The 22,710-nt window shown below is 44.2% G+C and overlaps 1 protein-coding gene across 2 annotated transcripts in view; it reads right to left on the minus strand.

The window, feature by feature from the left end:
* Positions 1-22,710, minus strand: part of WNK3 (WNK lysine deficient protein kinase 3) — a 577,357-nt gene that overhangs the window by 507,042 nt on the left and 47,605 nt on the right. For both annotated transcript variants that reach the window (XM_069209347.1, XM_069209346.1), the window contains exon 2: positions 8,359-9,007. In XM_069209347.1, the coding sequence (XP_069065448.1) occupies positions 8,359-8,883 (525 nt within the window). In that variant the 5' untranslated portion in view covers positions 8,884-9,007. The remainder of the gene's footprint in view (positions 1-8,358; positions 9,008-22,710) is intronic.

The following is a 22,710-nucleotide window of genomic DNA, read 5'->3' on the forward strand; positions in this document are numbered from 1 at the left end:
TACATTTTTAACCTTAACTTCCCACAAGCTACTGAACGGATTTACATCAAATCACAAAAAGCATGCTTTCTCTGGAAACAACTAGCATTCTGCCAGATTATTTGGTGTAATTCCACGCAGCCATATCGGATCACTTCAAAACTTTCCAGGAAGTAGCAGAAGTGGTGTAGGAAGCTGGCCTGGTATGTGGTGGACACCTATTGCGTTGTCACCTTATAGCAGGTCCAGGTATCCCCTAATGATAAAGTGTAGGCAGTGTCTAGGAAGCCAGGGCTCTCTAGAGGTAGATGAGCAGCCAAGACTTATCTAGGAGACAAGCAAAGCGTATGCAGTACCACTATAGTCACATAGCAACCTATCACACATGAAAGAACCACAAAGTGTTGTTATAAATATAGGTACTTTATTAAAGTAACAACACTAGAATAGTTCATAGACCGTTCCCCCCAACTGGAGGTAAGTACACACTAATTATATACACAATAGCAATTAGCAAATAGCATAAAAGCAACAATCATTGGCAATACTTAGAAAGAACAGAAAGGGCCCTAGCGGAGGGCAAAACCATATACTACGAAAGTGGAATGCAAAATACAGTCCCCCACCCGAGGATGTGAAGTTGTTAGAGGGGAGCTGGAGGAACTAGGAACCCCACAAGGTGAGTACCAGCGTGACCCCCCCGCAACCAGGAGAGCAGAGGTTAAGTATCTGGTCTTCCCAAGGACTAACAGGAGGACTTAAAAAAAAAAGAAATAAAAAATGGTACGAGAGCAGGACAAGACAGGAAGATCCCAAAGGTGGATTCCCGTAAAAGAGGACCTGCAAAAGAAGGAGACAGAGTCCAGTCCACAATGGAGTGTCCAGTGGGGACAGGAGCCACTACCCACCCTTCTGTGGATGCAGAACCAGGTCAACGAAGGGTAAAGAAGACCAGCTATGGAGCTCAAGAGGAGTCCTTGGAGAAGTGCAGATGGTGTCCCACGTCAGTTGTCGGGTCGCAGATGGTCAGTGAAGCAGAAGAACCACCAACAAGGCTTGGAAAATGCAAGAGAAAAAGAAGTGTTGCGAGGCTGAAGAGGACTAGCAAGGCCCGGGGGACTTGACCCTTGGAGGGGAGTCCGAGGTGACCCTCATCAGTCAGGTGAGCCAACAGAACAGGTTGCAGCCCCCACTGGCAGCAGGCACAGTAAGTCGCAGTGAGGCCCAGTCAGCACACCTGAGGAGGAGTCCCACGTAACTGGAGCAGCGGAGAGTAGACTGTGCTTTGCAGGAAGAAGTGCTGGGGGGAGGGGTTACTCAGAGCCTGAAGGTCCCTTGGAGCAGGAGCAAACAAGCCTTGGTAACTGCAAGAGTGGTGGTGCACAGGGGGTACTGTCTTGCAAGGAGAGGCAAGGGCTTACCATCTCCCAAGTTAAACAGCTGGCAGAGACGACCAAGGGGACCACTCCAGACCACAACCCGTGTTGCAGGAGCCACAGAGTTCCAGAGGAGAGCAGATCCATGCAGCCGGTCATCACAGTCGGTGCCTGAAAATGCAGGGTGGTGACTCCTTCACTCCAAGGGAGGGCTTTCTTGCTTCTGGGTGCAGGCTGAAGAGGATGCACAGCCGGGGAAATGTAGTTGCTGGAAGGAGCCGAGAAACAATGTTGCTAAGCGGAGTCATCGCTGGAGTTGCAGATTGTTCTTGAAGAGTCCAGTTGCGGTTCTAGTGGCCAGAAGGTGGAGTAAACTATGCAGAGGAGTCCTGGTGGAGCCTTGCACATCAGATCTGGGGACCCAACCCCAATGCACTTCCTAAATAATCCTTAAAGGGGTTTGGTCACATAGTAAGGGGACTACCTATAAGGAGGGGGCTGTGGCATCACCTACCTGACCTGACCACTAAGATGCTCCCAGGGGCCTCTGCACATCTTGGTAGCCATATGGCAGAATCAAGTAGCACCCTTTTTTGTCCAGTTTCACACCAGAGCAGGGATCAGAGGTCCCTGGACTGGTACAAACTGGTTTATGCAGAGGGCACCAAATGTGCCCTTCAAAGCAAACTGGCAGCTTGGGGAGGCTACCCCTCCCAAGCCTTGTAACACCGATTTCCAAGGGAGAGGGTGTTACCTCCCTTCTCCCACAGGAAATTATTTGTTCTGCCTTTCTCTGCCTGAGCTGGTCAAGCAGCAGGAGGGCAGAGACCTGTCTGAGGGGTGGCAGCAGCGGGGGCTGCCTGGGAAACCCCAGAAGACTGGTAGGAGCAATGCTGGAGGTCCTCTAAAGAACCCCCAGAATGCATGGAATCATACAACGAATACAGGCAACAGTATTGGGGTATGATTCTGACATGTTTGATACCAAACATGCCCAGGTTTGGAGTTACCACTATGTAGCTGGATACAGGTAAGTGACCTATGTCCAGTACACAAGTAATACGGCTTCCCCGCAGTTACGAAGTCCAGTGTAATGGAACTGGAGTTCGTAGGGGCTCCTCTGCTCATGCAGGGGTGCCCTCACACACAGGTATCTGCACCCTGCCCTTTGGGCTAGGAGGGCCCACCATAGGGGTGACTTACAGTGAACTGGTGACCACTTCACGCAGGCTGCAATGGCAGACCTGTAGACACATTTCAATTGGGCTCCCATGAGTGTCACAATACATGCTGCAGCTCATGGGGAATCCTGGGTGCCCCAATTGCGTGGGTACCTAAGTACCATCTAAAAGGGGGCACCATTATGCCAAATTGTGGGGTGTGCAAAGACCTAGGCAACCAAATTTAGAGGGAGAGCGCACAATCAAAAAGTGTGGGTAACCATGCCAAAAAGAGTGGCTTTCCTACAGGTGGATTCTTTATTTATTTTTTCGGAAGTTTTGAGAGAAGGTTTGACAAAGGGCACCAAAGTTATTAGCAAATCAAAAACTCTATTTCTAGTGGTGAGTAGATTCTAGCTATAGCTACGAATGGCGACTGCCTAGGGCCATGTATTTCATATATATGTCTGTATTGGGAAAAAGGCTAAAGTAAGGTTCTTGTTAAGTGTGGTAATAATATCTTACAGAAAAAACATAGAAAATCACTAAAAAAATAAAGGTTACAATTACCTTATGGTTAAGTGAAAAAATAAATCAAAACATCACTTTTTAGAATCTAAAAATGTCTAAATTTCACTAGTTACATATAACAGAAGAAAGGGAAATCGTGCCCCACCATGCACAGTTTTATCATCAATTATGGCATCAGTGATGTCATAAATGATGTCACAGAACATTTCATGAGTGTAATGTGTGAGGTCATAAGCAGTGCACGCTGATGGCCAAACAGTTTTTTTTTTTTTTCTTTTTTAACTAATTTTGTTTAATTATTGTCTCGATCCTGCAGGACTCTTGCAAGTCTCTCGGAAACAACCACTTCCGCGAGACTCAGCAGCACACGCTGGCTCCAGAGACTCGTGCAGGTTTGTAGTGCCCTAAAAAAATATTTTTTCCAAATTTGACCCCCTGGGAGGTTCCTCACGGACCTCCAGTACAAGGGATAAGTATCCGAACCATGTCCCCTTATGCCCTTATTTATGTTTACATTTTTATGACATGGGGACCAAGTACTTGAGTCATGTAATAAGAGCCGCAACATTTCTGTTTGTGTTGCAGCCCGCCTATCAGAGCGAGTGCTCGTGTGGGACTCCCGGAGCCTCTTCCTCCTCCTACAGCATGGTCGGCGACGAGAAAAAAGGGCCTCATCCTATCAGATTGCACCATACTTGGAAGTTGCTTGCCCTTGCGATCTTGCGTATTGACCTACCCAGACATCTTTAAGTGTTGAACCTTAATTTCTCAAAAAATACTTAACAGAAAGTTACCCCAAATCACAAAAAGCACGCAAAGTAAAGATCTAGCTTTTTGACAAATTTGGCACAATTCGGTTCAGCTGTTTTCTGAAATGATGTTCAATTTCCCTATGGAAAACTGCAAGGAGAAAACAGATTTTGAAACCCGCCTTTTCTTTCAGGCCCTGCTTAATGGCTTGCCCCACAATCTTCGAGAAAGGAGCAGAGATGGATGAGATTCCTTGTTTAACCAGGGTTTATGGGGTGCGCTTCTGAGCTGTTTCTACATATTTGAGGCCATACATTCAACAAGGTTTTAAACTATTTTAGAGTGCTTTTTTAATATGGAATTAATGTTGGTGTTGAAGTCCAATGTAAGGAGCTTGGGGATCAGTTAAACCTTTTGACTTCTGTGGACCCCCACTTAATCATTACTGGAACCCAGGGACCTCCACTGAATCATTACTGGAATCTGAGGACCCCTCTACTGAGTCATTACTGAAAGCTGGGGACCTAATCTGTTAATATTATTTAATTTTCTAAACAGTTGTGGACCCCCTGAGGAGTTTATGCGGACCCCTAGAGGGTCCCTGGACCACAGGTTGGGAACCACTGAGTTAAAGTAAATCAAGGTTTCTTCAGTGACATTTCTATATTTTCTCACCCAGACTTTTTCTGTGTTGGGAATCAGAGAAATCAGTCTACACTTCATCAAAATGGAGAAGCAGATAAGGAAATATTCGGCCAAGATAGCAAAGGAAGTAAAGGTCAGGTCCAGGCGTCTGCCTTGAATGCGAGTTGCTTGAGAGACCAGTTGTACCACACTGAAAAGCTTTGTTGCGTTCAAGAAGTTCAGGAAGAGTTTAGATTTGGAGCTCTCCTAGTCTATATCAAATGTATAAGTGTGTTCTATTTATTCTTTAGATGGCTTTGGAAGTCTGTAATACTGAACTTTTGCGCGGGCTAATTACTATAGGTCGGCCAACATTTAACAGTTTTCATTTGAGGCGAAAAGGTATGCCTTTTCAGAACTCCTAAACTAGTGTTTGGAGAACAATGTTTGAATTTCCAAAATATATTTAAACTTGATATTTGACCGATAAATAATGTAGCACTGGGTACTTATTACTAGTATTGCCTAAGTGAATTTTGAGCTTGACAGTCAATGTAAATGCATTCTAAATCGACAAATCGTTTGCTACATTATGGATGTCAACTCTGCCTGGTGCACAGAGGGGTTCATTGCCTGTAATCTTGCATATCATGGCCACTAATATAATCCTGCCTGATGGGGACACTATTATAGCATTAACGATATTAGTAACTCAGGGTGATTGTCATTAACTATAGGTAGCTCGCATTACAGAAAAGGTTGGAGACCCCTGATACAGTAATGGAAGGGTCAGTGCAAATATATGTGTGGTATTTGTGTACAGCAAACCTACTAAAAAAAAAAGCAGCAGATACGGCTACGTTCAGCCACTCAAACCAAAAGCTGGGAATGGGGGGGGAATGGGCATACATTTACCAGTAATTGAATCCTGCTTTAGACCTACGATCATCTTAGAGTACGGTATATCCACGGGCGAACAGTGAATCCAGAAAGTTCAGTAAGAATGTGTTGACCCAGGACTTGATAATATACATCAGGCAGCCTTGTTAGATTCTTTAAGCATAGCAATCTATGGATGGTATGCAGGTTTTCAGAGCTTTTGGGGAGGTGAGGGGGATGCGGATGAATTGTGTAGCTTAGAGCGGCTGATCTGAAGGGCATTGATCATATTGACTTTCGGTTTTAGGTGATGGTAGACGGTGTGACTCTTCCAAAGGACAGGTATTGGATTCCCTTGTAGCAGACACTGGAAAAGGGCAAACAGTTGTAGCTTCCTGAGACACATACTTTATATGGTTTGGGAAGGTGGAGGGTGGGGCAAGAGGGGTGCCCAGAGGCTCCACTCAGATAGGAAAGGTATCTGGTAGGAACTCTAGGGGGAGTTCTCTAGAAGACGGGCAATATAGCTTTATAACCTTATAGAGAGAGATGGCTGGGCTACAGAAAGAGTACTGTAGGAACTTTAGTGGAAGGGGATATAGCCCTCTGGAGAAGATGAAAATATAGCCTCAAAAAGGAGGAGGAGCACAGCAGGAGGGAGGTATAGCCCTATAAAGAGGGGTGATTGAGGTCCTTAGAGTCTTCACTCAGATAGAAAGTGAAGTGAATGCACTCAAACATGATTGATGGGGGTAGCTGACGTGCTGAGTTCTGAGAGTGGGGAGAGGCGGGGGGACAGATCTCATTCAGCACCAAATGTAGGGTTAAGTGGGACAGAGAAGAAAAGACAAGAGTGAAAGAGTATGGGAAAATTGGTGTAATCAAAGTCTGTGGTCTTGATCTTGCGCGGTTGAGTTTGGTGTAGCTGAAGTGTTAAGTTCTTTACATATAACCATCCTCGTTGAGCACCAAATGCTGCAGTAAAAGGAATCAAGAAAACAGGAGAAAGAGCTCGTGAAGTCGGTGTAGTAAAATTCTGGGACCTGAACTTCGCAGATTTTGGAGAATAAAGGTTGAAATCAACGATATTGATTTATGTATTAGTTGGAAATTCTGTTCGAGGCAGCATGCACACAGGCAGCTTATTTTGGGCTAGCGGTCTAGATATTTAGAGGCCTGTGGGTGTCTTTACTGGTAGGAAGGAACACCAGCATAGACAGGATGTAAAAGAACCATTTCTGGCATCAGATGTTGGCAAGGCCATTTTTTCAAAATTTGAGGACTACTGCAGAATCATCCCAGGCTGCGAACTGTATGGTCAATTAAACCAATGTGGAGAAGACCCCACTCGACAGCTCCTTGCAGCAAGATCTCATGGTAACCAGAGGGCAGAGCCAAGCGTCAGCTCTTTAAGCAGTATACTCTGCTGGAGAGCCAGCAGATGGGCATAGCCTAGAAAGATGGGCACCGGTAGACCCAGGAATCCAAACAAGGGCCCAACCCATCCACAGAAACCAGACATACTCTGGAGAGTGGAGCTCTGATGGGTCCAAAGAACAGCAGAGAGGATTTCAGTGAGATCCCCTTCCGATCAGCAATGGAGACCGAAGGCAGAAAAGACAGCAACACGGAAATAAGCCATATTCATAGAGTGGCCATCAGCCAGGCTCGTCAGAAGAATCCGCCCAGGTGTGGAGGAGGCACTCTGCCGCCTGGAGTCCGATATTAGTCTTCACTCATTATGGCCCGAGGGCATCCAGTTAAGCTGCCTGAGCAAAGGAGGACTTTTGCAAGCCAAAGTTAGGTTGGACCTATGAATTTATTTTTCTCAGACAGGCAGACACTACAAAAAAAAGGTAATTCATGATTTTTCCGATGAAAAAAAAAAAGAAAAACCTAAAAGTTTCAAAAGGAAGTTTAAAACAAAGCACACTCAAAAAACTTGGGGAAAAAACGAGGAACCTGAGAGAAAATTCTCTCTAAAATAGGATGATAGGAGCCCTAATGTTTTTCAAAGATCCTCTCACATGGACCAAGAACAAAAATGCGCACAACTGTGAGTCAACTGCAAGCACAAAGCAGGCTGGTATATGGAAGCTGCTGGTTGAAAACACAGCGCATTTTCAGTCGGATTTAAAAGGCCGCCTCCTTGTCTGCATCTCCTTTCATTTTAAGGTCTCGCATAAGACAGCACGCAGGCGCTGTTGCTTGTGTCTCATGTGGTACATGGACCAAGTACCAATTGCGTCATCTACCCTCCCACCGCATTGTCCATGTTGCTTCTTCCCTCCCATATCCCATTGTCTGTGTTGCCCCACCCGTCATAAGGAAAAAACAAAAGCACTACGGTGCAGGCAGCGTTGACCGCCTCATAACACGTTCCATCTAACTTGTAGCCAGGCTGCTCTGCAACATGGCTAAAAGACAGACATCGGCAGAGCCAATAGTTCTTGCATAGGCCAGACCTATTGGCTTTGCCAATGCTTGTTCTTCAGGTTTCTAAGGTTTCCGCAAGGAACAAAAGTAAGGTTTATGCTGCAGTGCTGTATTTTTCATTTAACTGGGTGCAAGCACTTTAAGCAATTTAAAAAAAAAATGTAGCCTCAGAAACGCTGCTGTGTGGTTTTATCCACTGAATAATGTGTACATTTCGAAGTTTCCATTAATGTGAAATTTAACGGTTCTGGCATCCCTTCCAACACATTTTCTAGCATTTATGATCATCAATTAAAATCTTATGCTGCATATTCACCCTGGTATATTTCTAGCAAGGCCTATATAAGGATGGAACGGTAAAGATGGAGAGAGATGTGTAGGGAGAACAGTAGACTCGTCACATTTAAGATCTAAATAAAACAAAACAAAAAAAAACACACCAGAAAGTCGATCAGAACTAACATACAACGGAGAAACCATGCTGGGTCATTTTTGCCTAAAAGCATATTTACAAGCCAGAGTCCTTTGGAATGCTCTGTATTTCAAGACCCCAGAGGCATTGGTAAAAAAAAAAAAGACACCACCTCCATAACATGCTTAAACTAGACCCGGCTGGGACTGACCTGCAGTTCACACCAGGCAACTTCCACCCAGGTTTCAGTGTCCAGACCTTTGAAGACCGTTTTAAATGCCCCACGACCAAGCTCTATGTCGAATTTCAAAAAGCGGCCACCAGGAGAGGTAGCAACAGCCTTCATTTCCGCCTCCTCTTCAAGCTCTTTTTCATTCTTCTGCCGAAGAGAGTCCTTTTCTGCCTCCGATAGGACCTTGGTGCTAGACTCAGTCTTCCCCTCCAGGCCTCCAGTCTCAACACTAGCCGGAAGGCCATCTGCCTTCTGGGTGTCATTGTGGTCCTTCTCCTTCAGCGAGGCGTCCACCACACTGTCCTCCTCAGCAAGGTCCACACTCTTGCGGAAAAAGCGCTTCTTCTCAGTGACCTCACGAGCAGCAGAGATGTGGTCCTGGTCTTTAGTCGCCAGATCAGCAGTCATTGGCATGCCTTTGGAGGGCAGCCTGCTTGGCAGAGAGGCTTCATCTGGTTTATCAGAGTCCTCAGTGCTGGCTGGCTCTCCAGAGTCAGTTGCCATTATACCCCACTTAACGCTTTAGCTTGGATGTCCTTCCTTTCCTTATCTGAGGCACATCACGGGCTTCAATGTTTAGATATCCGCCACACTTCTTAGGCCATTACAGAAAGATCCTGGCTACAACCTGCAACAGAAAATAGGGGTGTCAGAAGGTCAGCAAACGTACTACAAGACTGAACTCAGACTTTTCTACAAATCAATGACAACCACTACATACTTCAAAGATAAGTTGAGAAGGATTGCTGGTGTCTAGCTAATAGACCATCCAGTTAGCCAGAATACTACACAACAGTTACACAGTGACCTGTAGCCAAAATGAATTCATTTTTGTCCTTTTAGAAAATATAGGTTTTAAGTTTTTTTTTTTTTAACGGTCTACGGAATAACCTGATCTTGCTTTCCAGGGGAGACTACATCATACCTTGGTTGCTAATAGAGAAAACGTCTTGTCCCTTTTTGTAGGCAACATGAAAGTAGCTACAACCAGTCCAGAAAACCAAAATGGGCAGATATTTCAATGCTATTCAACATAGTTTACAGAGAATGTGCTTCTCAACTGGGAGCCAATACAGAGATGATCTCTAGATTTCATGTATATTGCTCGCTAGGTGGTCTCAAGGTCTTTGAGTGTGGTTAAACATTTTAACATAACAGTTTGGAAACAAGCAGATCTATACTCTCCATTAAGACCATTTCAAATTAGACTTAACCCAGTGTCCGCGTTTTCAAGCCCTTCATTCTGCCAACTTTGAGCCAGCATTGTGTTGGAAGTGGAAGAGGCTGATTATGACCAACAGCGCCTGGCCCCTGCTGCTCAGAGGTGTGATCCCAAACCGAGTTGGCTATAGTGCACTACAACTATCAGCGCTTACCCACAGTCTCTGCTAACGGGAAGTATGAGCAGTTGTGAGGGGCGTGTGGATGTAGCGGAATGAGATCTTCCGCATTTGCCCACTCCAGCTGATAGTCAGAGGTAGGATATGCCATTAGCTAGGAGTTTATTTAAGATATTGTGACCTCCAGCACCGGACTGCTGGACTCTGCTAGTTAGAGGTAGCAGCCATCATGAGCTGCGAGTGGACGAAGGACACTGTGACCATCAACACTAGACTCTGCTAGTCAGAAGTAGCAGCCATCATGAGATGCGAGTGTACGAAGGACACTGTGACCATCAGCACTGGACTACTGGAATCTGCTAGTCAGAAGTAGCAGCCATCATGACCTGCGAGTGGACAGAGGACACTGACCACCAGCACCGGAATCTGCTAGTCAGAGGTAGAGCCATCATAAGCCCCAAGTTGAACTTGTTTTGTGTGACCACAAACACCTGTTCACTGGTTCCTGCTAGTCAGTGGTGTGATCCGTCATGAGCTTTACTCATTTCTCCCATAGTGGACACGCTTGCATGCAGTCAATTGTTCGGGAACGACCAAGCTCTTCCTGAATGGGAGGCTCTTGGCCATGGAGAGGCCACTCCTCAAAGAAAGAGTGTCCTGTACCTTGAGCTGTTCTCTGTCCTACTGGAAGTATGAGGACCCTGAACAGTAGCACTCCTCCCTGACACACAGCACTGCAGAAGCAGGAGTCAATTGTACGCACGCTGGCGGTGCTGTACAGTACTGTGTGCACCAAGAAAACACGTGTGTCTGGAGCACAAACCTCAGCGCCTGCACCACACAGTAGGTATTGTGTACTCAGGGTAAAGGTATCAGGCTCTGCTGAGTACAGCTCAGTATGTCACGAGTTGGAAGACGCAGGAGAACACGTGGAAAGTGACTCCTCGATGAGTTTAAAGGACAGACAAAGAGCTCCTCACTGCATGGGCAGCCTGGCCAAGTCCTAACAAACACTGCATTAAACTTGAAAGGAAACAGATCTCTGTGCACAGGCACATTTCAAGATTATCTGGTTCAACTTCCTTCTCGGAACAGTATTCCTCTGTGTCTGAATATGGAGTTTAAAAGGCGGCTTACGACCTGTCTTAGAGGCCTTTCCCAGGAGAGCTGCAGTTCCCTCCCACCACCTAATCTCCGTCCCACAGGTAGAAACCCAGACATCAGGTGGGCTCAGCGCCCGAGTACTGTTTAGTTCTGGTCTGTTATTTGGACTCCTGGTCTTTGCATACATGCCAGGCGTGAGAAGCCCGACTTTTAAAGCAAAAAATAGCTTTTTTTTCTGTCTCCCGCCTGAAATTGCCTCTGCTTCAAAGGAAGTTCATGGGGGAAGTACATTCTCCCCATTATTTTTTTTTACAATCTACCACTTCTAAAACTTTGGCATGTATGCGTTAGGTCTCCATATGCTTCGAGGCAGAAGCATGAATTCTGTCCTGGCAGGACACTCAAGCGAAAAGGACATTTTTAGTTCTGAATAACCACTAAAGCCTTTCAAGCAACCACTGTGGTGTTTTTACTCCTTATCGTGGTAAAGTGGCTGGTTTGTTCACCGCATTTTAATATGTTTGACTTAACTACACTGTTCCGAGCACAAAGTACAGGCTCACCAGACCACATACTTGGACACCGAGCCCCATCACAAGGACTGCTACCACTTACCATCCTTACCCGCCCACCCAACTTTCCTTACCCTCCTCTTTCCGTCCCATGGTCTCAAGCTACTTAATTCCTTGCCCCTCCACATCAATTTCACCTAATATCCCCGCCACCCGCCTACCAAAAAAAAAAAGAAACAACCCTAAGACCCTCCCCACAGCGAAGTAACCCCATCATTTTTCCAACAAGCCCACCCGTAGAAAGCAAGTTAGATACTGCCTGTGGAACCCCCAAAGTACCACTCACCTCTGCTTTACTCAACTGCAATGAGCTGCCCTGCACCCTGAAAATGCCCCCTTTCTCCACCAACAGAGGTACAGGGATGTGGAATTCCTATCGCCCGACGCCAGGACATCTTGTTTGGGGTCAAGGGCAACAAGTTTTTATGTTTACTTTGTCCTTGGGACAAGTAGGCCCAACCCCCTGCAGCACAAACCCTTTGGCTGCCTGTTTACAGAGAGTTGAACTCTCTGCAGTTGAGGTAATGTGTTTCCAAAAGATAATGCTGTTCGAACTTGTATTTATGGTTCATTATTTGAAAGCCTACATTATTAGGGTGCGTGCTGTAAATAAATGGTTTAAGGTCACACTTCACTACTGACATTGGTTCTAGTACAAAAAAACTAAAACGTGTACACACATGTTTGAAAAGTTTAGGCTAAGAGGCTAAGTATAATGCTCTCTGATTATATGCAAATGAAGTGCCATTTAGTAAAATGTGTTGATGCATGCTAGTATTTCCCAAAAATATTTCTAATGGAAAATCAGTGTAACCATTTTTAACACGATTATGGGAAGCATGGAAATTAACAAACACTGACAAAGCCAACTGATCTGACATATTTTTATAAGTCTTTTAGTTTCATCAATGCGTGTCTTGTTTTGACATGGCTTTTGTAACACTTTATTGTTGTGGGAGCTACCAGGCCCTCAACATTGTAACAAACATTGGCAAAACCCCCCCAAAAAGTTTTTGAACTCTTAAAGCACACGTTGCCACCAGCGGCATAACAAAGGCCCCGCAGCCGCCCTCCAGGGGGCCCCGTCAGCACAGCACCTGCCCTGAGTGAGTCTGGAGAGGGGGCTCCTCCATGTTCTTTGCAAAGGGGCACCCTCCAGTTTCGTTACGTCACTGATTGCCACTGTAGTTCCTGACACTGAACAAAACTACTTTGTGTGGCAATATGCTCCTTGTGGAAGAGCAGAATGCGATCACTCACAGTAAAGCCAGCCGAAAGAGAGAGAAATAGAAGTTTAATAAAAACAAAATGTCTTTGTTAACACCAGACCTAATTAGGGACCAAGACCCACATGTAGGTAGCTTTTTGCATGTCGCAAACAGCGACTTTCGCTGTTTGCGACGTGCAAAAAGCATATTGCGATGCACAAACCCAGTTTTGCGATTCAGTAACCTGGTTACCGAATCACAAAACGGGTTTGGGACTCGCAGTTAGTAAGGGGTGTTCCCTTCCTAATTGCAACTCGCAGTGCAATGTAGGATTGTTTTGTGACCGCGGGCGCACACCAATCGCAGTTTGCACCCATTTCAATTGGGTGCTAACACTTTCGCAAAAGGGAAGGGATCCCCATGGGACCCCTTTCCCATTGTGAATGTCACTGTAAGCATTTTTTCAGAAGTAAATGTCCAACCTTTCTTATTATGGGAAAATATTAGAGAGAAGCTGGTAAAAATCTTTAAAACATGCAGGTTAGTAGGTCTGCAGACTCAAAGGCATTCCAGTCCTGGAACTATTGCTTACTGCTTCCTCCAGCCCCAGTATGCAGATCTGCAGAAAGGTGGCAAAATAAGGAAATTGCTACAGTAGGGATTGAAACTCCAAGTATTCAAGCCCTACTATGGTAGTAGCCCTGGCATAATCAGAGAGGCTATTAATTGCTGCAATAATTTGTCGCCACACTACATGGCACCAAAGGGACAAGTAGATCTTTTTACAGGACAAGTAGATTTGAGAAGCAACCTGTCCCCTGGACAAGTAGATATTTTAATAAATTCCACACCCCTGGAGGTAGCAATGTCAGTTTTTTTATTAAAAACACAAAGCACTTTTTCCCAGTCCCTCTCTAAACCCAAATCAATGTGCACCTTCCCTTGCATCAATGTAGTCACCCGTGTCTAGCTCCGCGCTGCCGTGCCCCCTCAACACAAAAGGAACACTCTTGGAGAATATACACACAATCATATCTCCACTTGTGGTCTTTGGAGGCTTCAACATGGACATGATGAACTGCAAACAGAGAAATCTCAACTAACTCTGCCATGTCCAGCATCCACCGCTCTAGCCCAATCGCCTTCAATAAGACAAAGAACTGGATTGTTTCGTGCTTTTTGCCGTTTAACCGCTAATTACTTCAGGCCAAAGCCAAACCTTGACCTCTTACACCATCAGCCCTGCACCAAGTCCTTCATGCAAGCTGTAAAGAACAAAATGTGCACCCATTTCCAAGGGCGAAGAACGTCTCGCACCCAGAGATCCTACCCTCAACTAACTGCACATGCTACCACAAACTCTACCTAAAAACCATTAGCACAGCCAACAGGGCCCAAAGGCAGGACCTATTGGCTTTACTAATGCATGCAGTTTCAAGCCAATACACTTTCCAAGGTCATCTTGCATTTCCCAGACCCTGCTTTTTCTTCACTGCAACCCTTTGTTTGGTCTAGTGATTCAAAAGGAAGCTATGGACAAGATATTACACTGGGCATTACCATTCAGGCCTGCTCTGGTGAGCATTACACAACAATCCATACTGTGTAAGCATGCACACGCATCTGTTTAAAGGACCACTGACAGACCACATATGACTGGGTGGAAAGGGGAGCGGGGTGGGGGGGGGGGCAGAAGCATACTTACATCACTTACAATTCATGGACGCACCATATAAACCACAGCCTACAATCTGAACAACAGGTCCAAACACTACCTCATCCTTCAGACCAGCATCTACGTCACATGCCACTTCCCCACCAAAACTTACTTCAACAATAAAAACACATATGCCACCACCTATAACCTACACAACCACGGGCAGCGGCTCCATCTCGCTCAACAAGATGGCAAATTCTGCCTTCTCTCCCTTCAACACCCTTCCTCTGGCCCAACTGTGTCAGCAAATAAATCAGCCCTGTGCTGCTCCCCACCACATAATCCCTATCTTCTATCCCAGACTACTTACAATTGATATAACCTGTATGCAACAAATCAACAACTATAGTTTTCTCCCATCCACAACCCCAGATGCTGCTTACATCTACGCCACATATGGCCCTAGATACAACCTTATCATTTGCACACTTCACCGTCCATTTCACATAAAGCCGCTGTCAGGCCTCCATATCGACAGCCCTGAGGTTGTACGGATTAGTGACTGGTTCAGAGATTAAACTGCTGCGTTTCACAAAGATACTTCGTACTACTGCTCCCTCAGTGTCCCTGAATCTGCAATAGTAGGTAAGTCAAGCAAGCAGGTTACCTCAGCGAAGAAGGTATAAAGACAGGTTACATTTAAAATAGAATACACTAGACTCTCACACATAGTGAAGGTAAACTCCAGTCAGAGGTATTTGTTTACAAATGAAGGTTTCTTTAAAAAACTTTAGTTAAGAAAAAACATGCTCAAGAAGAAGATCTTAGCACTTGTGCTTCCAGATGAGTCCCAGCTTAACCAGACATTTTAGATGGTTTTGCTGAGGGCGTTTGTCTTATGATGAAAAGTTCACTAGAAGTAAAATAAACTAGAATAAAAATGTTTTTTTTTTTTTCATTATAGATTTGTAGACTGTTGGGCTGAACGAGTTTCTCGTAAAATGTTATTGTTCGGAGGGCTGGGAGATGCTGGGCCCTCATATCTTGTCTATGTTTATATAAAACTGCGTACAGTTTAAAACAAAATGTGTGCCCCAAAAGTCACACAATCCAATTGTTGTATCCTCTAGTCTAAATGGAAGTACTTTGTATGTGGATGTGAAGCCTCTAGAAATGACTACAGTACATATAATCAAAAGGCACTGGCTAAAATCAGACATGATCAAGAATGAAAGACATAAAGGGGGCCTATAAATGGAAGATTAAATGACTGGCCACCAGCCCAGACGCCGAAGCAGACATTCTCAGGGAAGGCAGATGTCCACATGTGAGCATGTAAAACGCTGTTAGCCGAGGGAAGATAGCCAATGGCAGAACAAGGCCAACACGTTGCCCATTACAGTTTGCCGTTATGTAGAAAAATAACAAAGCAGAATGTGAATGGAATTCTAGCAGAGAGAATACAGCCTTTATGAATGTAATAAAAAAAACAAAAACTACAAGGGCCTTGTAGACTACACAAGCCAGGCCCTCTAAAGGAAGCCTAGCACGAGAATCTGTTGTGTGTGAGCACATTCCTTAATGGAATGTGTGGCTAATGACGCGAGGGAGTTCCAATGTCCACGACGTTGGAATTCTCTTGTGGCAGTTGAGCCAGGATGTTCGTCTGTACGGACCTGTTCCCTTTAGCTGTACTAGTTATCTGAATAAAAGAATAAATACTCACCTCGGTTTCCTGATTCATCTATCGAGGATTACACCACTACAATTTGGCGACGAAGGTGGTTTAAGTGACCAGCGCGACGTAACCGGTGTCCAGGCAGGATTTCCGTGAGGGCGCGTCCAGGCAGGATTCCGGAGTACGTTGTTTATTCTTCTTCCGGTGGCATTCGTAGATTTCAGGTCGTGTCCTTCATCATTTTTTTTTTTACAATAAGACTGTTTTAGAGGTGTGACACGCAAGCGGATAACCGTTAAAGTCACGAGCCGCTCTGCGCGCACGCGTTACAAAGGATACAACGGAGGCACGAGCCGCTCGGCGCGCACGCATTGTTTCCTAGGATACGGAGACGCATCTTTCTCGCGTCTCCTAAGGTATTTGAAGCGTGCGCAAAGGCACAATTTATGAACGGAGCGTCTCCTAGGCAACCGGAGACGCTCTACACATCGTTAGCTGTTTGCTGCCGTCAGTTTCTAGGTAGTGAGCACTATTTCCAGCATTTCGAACATTTGTACGAGGGAATAGGAAGGACATTAAAGTTTTCTTCTTATTAAAATAATAGAAAAATAACAGAAGAAGAAAAAAAAAAGAATATAAAAGAGGAAAAGGGAACAGGTCCTGAACTGTGGATTAAGTTGATTTCTACTGGATTGGTTATTAAAGTGTGGGTGTCATGGCACAACTCGCACAGCCTAATTTTACTATTATTCCACCACAAGCATTTTGGGCTGCAGGGAACGCTCCACCAGTTAAATGGATTGAATGGAAGGACTATTTTATGAACTATAAAGGGGCCATTGATCTTGAGGATAAAATGCCTGCAGAACAGAAGAAGAGACTCTTGTTACATTTGTTGGGGCCCATAGGGTTGAAAACGTATAATAAGATGCAGAAAAGTTCTTTAAGTGGTGACACTTGTGTTTTTAAGGTTGCAATACAAGATCTTGACAAATATTTTGCACCAAAAGTTTGTGTTGGAATTACTCGTTATAAGTTTTTCCAAAGGAAGCAAGAGAAAGGGGAGTCGGTGGATGACTATGTGGCAGATTTAAAAAAATTGGCCCTGGATTAGAAATTTGGTCCTATACATGATGATCTGATACGGGATCAGGTGGTTATGCATGGCAACAATCAATCCATTCAAGAAAGGTTATGGATTAATGGTGATTCACAGCTGGAGGAGATTTTGGCCATTGCAAGGAAGGCAGAAATTTCTGAAAGGTGTGTTTCGGAATTAAAATCAACTGAGAGGAGTGTTGACAACGTTTACAGAATTTCTAATCGTAAAACGCCGAAGGAACAGAAAACATCACTGAGCAATGATAGTGAGAAGAGGTGTTATAGGTGTGACAGTAAGGAGCATCTGGCATATGCTAAGTCGTGCCCGGCTTTGAAATTAAAATGCAGTAAATGTGGTATTATGGGCCATTTTGCGAAAGTCTGCAGGAGTAAAAAGAAAATAATTAAATGTATATCAGAAGGTGATTCTCACATGGGAATTGAGAACGAAGATTTTTCTCCTGAATTTAAAGACGTTACGGTTAATGAGAATTTTATCTTGAATATAACTGATGCAGGGTCTAAAGGGAAACCAATATGTGATATGGAGATTGGTGGGATTCCGATTACTTTATATGCTGATTCTGGATCTCCCATCACCATTGTGAATGAAGAAGTGTGGAACACAACGTTTGTGAATAAATTAGGAAAGCAATTGTCACAACCTGATGTATGTCCAGAAAGTTATACTGGAGAAAAAAATTGACCTGCTTGGTTTTAGATGGCTCTCATTTTCATTTAAGAATAGGTGTTCCAGAGGAAAACTGTATGTGTCAAAAAGGGGGCCATCAGTTCTTGGATGGAAAGATCAACGAAAACTTCAGATGATCTTGGATCCCAACAGCAGAGAAAAAGTACTAATAGTTGAGGATGGGTTCTCTTCAGCTGTGGAAATGGAAAGGAGATTCCCTAAAGTCTTTGATACACAGCTAGGGAAGTTGGCTGGTTTTGAACATGAAATAGTATTAAAGAAGAATGCCATACCAAAAATTCATAAAGTGAGACCAGTACCTTTAATGATAAGGGATGAGGTTTCTAAAGAGTTAGAGAAATTGGTGCGAATGGATGTTATTGAACCAATAGAAAATGCAGAGTGGATTTCACCAGTGGTTATCGCCCGACGCAGCAATGGGAGGATCCGCTTATGTGTCGATTTGAGATATTTAAATGATAATATTGTGATTGATCGTTTTCCTTTACAAAAAATAACTGAGATGGTTTCCAGTTTAAAGGGTGCGAGTTGGTTCTCTACAATTGACTTATCAGCTGCTTACCATCAGATTCCTTTGAGATCTGAATCGAGGAATTTGACAGCTTTTATCACTCCTTTTGGATGTTTTCAGTACAAAAGGATGCCTTTTGGACTAGCGTCTGCAGCTGGAGTTTTTCAAAGACTAATGTATAGGTTGTTTGGAAAATCATTAGGTGTGATGTGTTTCCAAGATGATATTTTGGTGTTTGGGGGTGATCGGAAGGTGCATGATGAAAGATTGAGACATGTTTTGGGGGTGTTGGAGAGTAAAGGTTTGACTGTGGAGTTGAGCAAATGCAAGCTTGCTAGGAGAAGCGTGGAGTATTTGGGGCATGAGATGAGTGGTGATGGTGTGAAACCTAAAGCTTCGTTGGTTAACGCTATTGTTGGTGCATCGACCCCCATTTCAAAGGAAGAAGTAAGATCGTTTTTGGGGATGGCAGAGTTTTGTGCGAAATTCATCCCAAATTTTGCTAGTAAGGTTTATAATTTAAGACTTCTTCTTAAAAAGAATGCTCATTTTATCTGGAGTGAAGTATGTGAACAAGAATTTGTGAAGATTAAAGATGATTTGAGCAATGTTGCGAATTTAGGAAGTTTTGACCTGAATTAGATACTGTGATAACTACTGATGCAAGCAATAAGGGGTTAGGAGCTGTTTTATCTCAGAAAAGCAGAGATGGAAGGGAGCGGATTATCTTGTTTGCTTCCAGATCATTATCACCTTCTGAGGAGAAATACTCAGTTATCGAAAAGGAGGCTTTAGCATGTGCTTGGGCCTTAGAACACTTTCGTACATTCATTTGGGGTAAGTGCATCACTATTCAATCTGATCATAAACCTTTGATTAAGTTACTTACATCAGAGGGTAGTGTGTTGGCTTCTGCGAGAATTTTGAGACTGTCCTTGCGTATGAAAGATTTTATATATCGCATTGTGTACGTTCCTGGGAGGAACAATTTGTTGGCTGATTGTTTATCAAGGTTGCCAGGTCCATTGGAAAGTTGCGTGGATGATCCTTGGGAGGATTATAGCATTGCTCTCATACATAATGTTGGAAGTTCTTCTATTGATAAGGACTCTTGGGAAGAAGAGATGGATAGGGATCTTGATTTGAAAATGGTAAGGAAGTTTATGTTGGAAGGTTGGCCTAGGAAAGAAAAACTTACAGAGTCGAACAAGCACTTTTGGGAGGTTAGACATGAATTGTCCATGGATGGAAATATCATCTTGAGGGGAAATAAAATTATTCCACCGTGCGGTATGAGAGATGTTGTTTTTAATCTGTGTCATGAAGGTCATTTCGGTATTGTCCGCACCAAATCAGTTGTAAAGGATTTATTTTGGTGGCCGGGAGTAGACAAAGTGGTGGAAAGATTTGTAAGATCCTGTAAGGTGTGTTCATCGGCGGACAAAAGTTTGTGTACTTTGAGAGCACCTATGGAGCAAGCTCTCTTACCTAAACAACCTTGGGAATGTGTTGCGGTAGATTTGTTTGGTCCTGTTGGGGATGAACAAGAATATGTTATTGTTCTTATTGATCTATTTTCCAAATGGCCTGAAATCGGTATAATAGGAAGAGCGGACACTGCTAGTGTGCTTGAGTTTATGGACAAGGTATTTTTGTCTGAAGGTATTCCAGCGAAATTGTTAAGTGATAACGGTGTGCAATTTGTTTCAGATGCTGCTAGATTGTATTTTGAAAGAGTGGGAATTAAGCACAAAACTACATCTTTGTACAATCCCAGTGGAAATGGTACTGTGGAGAGATTCAATAGAGTTATCAGAAATGTTATTCAGAACTCCAGAAGTAAGGATGATTGGCACACAGCTGTATTTAAAGCTGTTTGGGCGTACAGAATTACTGAAAATGTATCTACTGGATTGAGTCTGTTCATCATTATGAGAGGCAGAAAACCCAGGGGTAAGCATAATCCTGCGTGGTTGTGTGATGTGGGTGTGGAGCATTGGTCCTTGGGAGTGGTTAGGGATAATTTAGACAAAACACACATTAAAAACAAGTCGTACTATGACCAATCTCATCATGTGAAACCTGTGGAAATTTCTGTGGGAGATTGGGTACGAGTTAAGAAACCTTATAAAGTTAAGAAGAATGAAAGCCAATATTTTGAACCCGAACAAGTGATGGAAGTATTGCATAATGCTGTTAGATTGAGTAATGGGAAGGTTTGGAATCTCAAACGCATTGCTGTAATTAACAATAAGGAGTATATTGTACGAAAAAATGAGATTGAGAATGGAAGATCTGATTGGTTAGAGGATGAGTTACTAGGTGTTAGGACTGCGGGAGAGAGTGACTGCATTTTGCCCACGACCCAAGATGGTTCTAACTATGAAGAAGGGGGAACGTGTGAGGGTAGTGACCTGAAATGTGATGGGGAAGATGCTATGCGTGAGGAGAAGAGGAAGGTGACACGTCCGGGTTGGTTGAAAGATTATGTGTTAGGATATATACTTGAGAGTTAACTTCCACCTTTACATTGTAAGGAACCTTATCATTTTTGTATTTTAACTTTGAATTGTTTTGTTCTTATTTAGCTTATCTGTTGGTTATTATTTATTTTAAGATAAGGAAAGGGGATGTGTTGTGTGTGAGCACATTCCTTAATGGAATGTGTGGCTAATGACGCGAGGGAGTTCCAATGTCCACGACGTTGGAATTCTCTTGTGGCAGTTGAGCCAGGATGTTAGTCTGTACGGACCTGTTCCCTTTAGCTGTACTAGTTATCTGAATAAAAGAATAAATACTCACCTCGGTTTCCTGATTCATCTATCGAGGATTACACCACTACAGAATCTCACTGGAAATCTTCTACCCTCCCCCAAAGCCAGGGTTTGTCAAAGGAAGTCATCGATACAAAAATCCGCGCATACAACAGAAACCTGGGAAATTCCATGCAAGAAAACAACTGTCTAGACGAGTTAGCACAGTGTATGGCAATCCACACTAATAGACCTATTGGCCATTACATGTGCTTTTCACCATAAATAAGTTAGGCCTACAGTCTTTGTCGTAACACTTTATAATAAACAATCCGCCTTGATCAACACTGGGTCCCATAAGCACCACAGTCCTGCTGTAATAAGCACATCGCCTCCCACAAAGGAGAGGGTGCACAAGCACTCTCCCTGGGCGGAATCCCAGAACATCTGCCCAATAACATCTTCACTCAAGAGAATCTACGTGTGGGCGCAGACAACCTCCCTTCCTAGGCAGTGCTCCCAAAGCTTCTGCTATGTGGATCACACAGTCGGATAACAAACACATTGCACTGTCAAGCAAGGCCCACAGAAGCTGCATGACTGATACAAGACATTAACGTTTAATGATTCCGTGCACGTTTGGTACCTAACTAACAAGTATAACCAGAGGCAATGTAAGCAATCCACAGTGGCGGAATAATCAACCAAAGAGCCGGATGTATGTGTCCTAAAGTTATACTCTTCTGGGAGGAAGCAACCCCCACAGCGAATTTAAATTCTTACTAGACAGCTGCACTGGCAAGGCGGACCTGTAAAAAAAGGCCCAACACTGGGGGGACGCGCCTCATGACCTCAAGGATTAAAGAAAAGCATGAGTAAATCCTAAATATTTTGTGCTACACAACGTCCTCCCCAACTCTGCTTTCCTCAGATAGACTCTGCTGAAGAAGAGAACTAAAGATGCACAAAGAAGTCTCACGCCGGGTATTATCGGCCTGGGAGGAAGGAAGTCCCTTTTCATAATCTAGCAACTAAAGTGTCTGTACACTCCCCCCCCCGTACCCCGTTTCCATCACTCGATGCCCAGAAGACGTTCTCCAGAGCCAGGATGATGCACACTGCTTCCGAGGCCTCCGCGTGGTAGTAACCCACCTCCGATGTCACCCTGCTCAGTGAACACGCAGGCGGCTGTAGGCAGACGACGGTCTCCTCTCCCTTTATTGACCACTGGGCCCGGTTGACATGAGAATAAACTCGTACATGGACATTCAAGTCTCATCGAGCACAGCTTCCGATGGAAGAGTCATGTCCGGTGCGCACAGAAGTACACCACCTCCACCTGCCAAGAAGAAGCCTTCCCCTCAGGTGATCCTCACTGACAGTCCTAAGCACTGAACTCTGCAGCCTCTACGCATGTGAGTGATCAGCTTTTCAGGAGAAAAGCAATCTTTAGCAAAAATGTCTTTGTAGCTCAAAGATAGGCTAAAAATTGGCCACATTCATTTATTTTCACTTAACAAATTAAACCCATACAGTCCAAATAGCCAAAAATGTAATAAAAAGTGAACACAAACATCTGTCACTAACCTTTTTGGAAGGAAAATAGTTGAAAAGAAGGGCAGAAAGGCAGAGTCTGCGTGGCACAGTCTCTTTAAGGTATCGCCCTCCTCCAGTGTCCCATATGCCCAGAGGTGA

This window comes from Pleurodeles waltl, chromosome 10, assembly GCF_031143425.1.
Source record: "Pleurodeles waltl isolate 20211129_DDA chromosome 10, aPleWal1.hap1.20221129, whole genome shotgun sequence".
Classification (NCBI taxonomy): Eukaryota; Metazoa; Chordata; class Amphibia; order Caudata; family Salamandridae; genus Pleurodeles; species Pleurodeles waltl.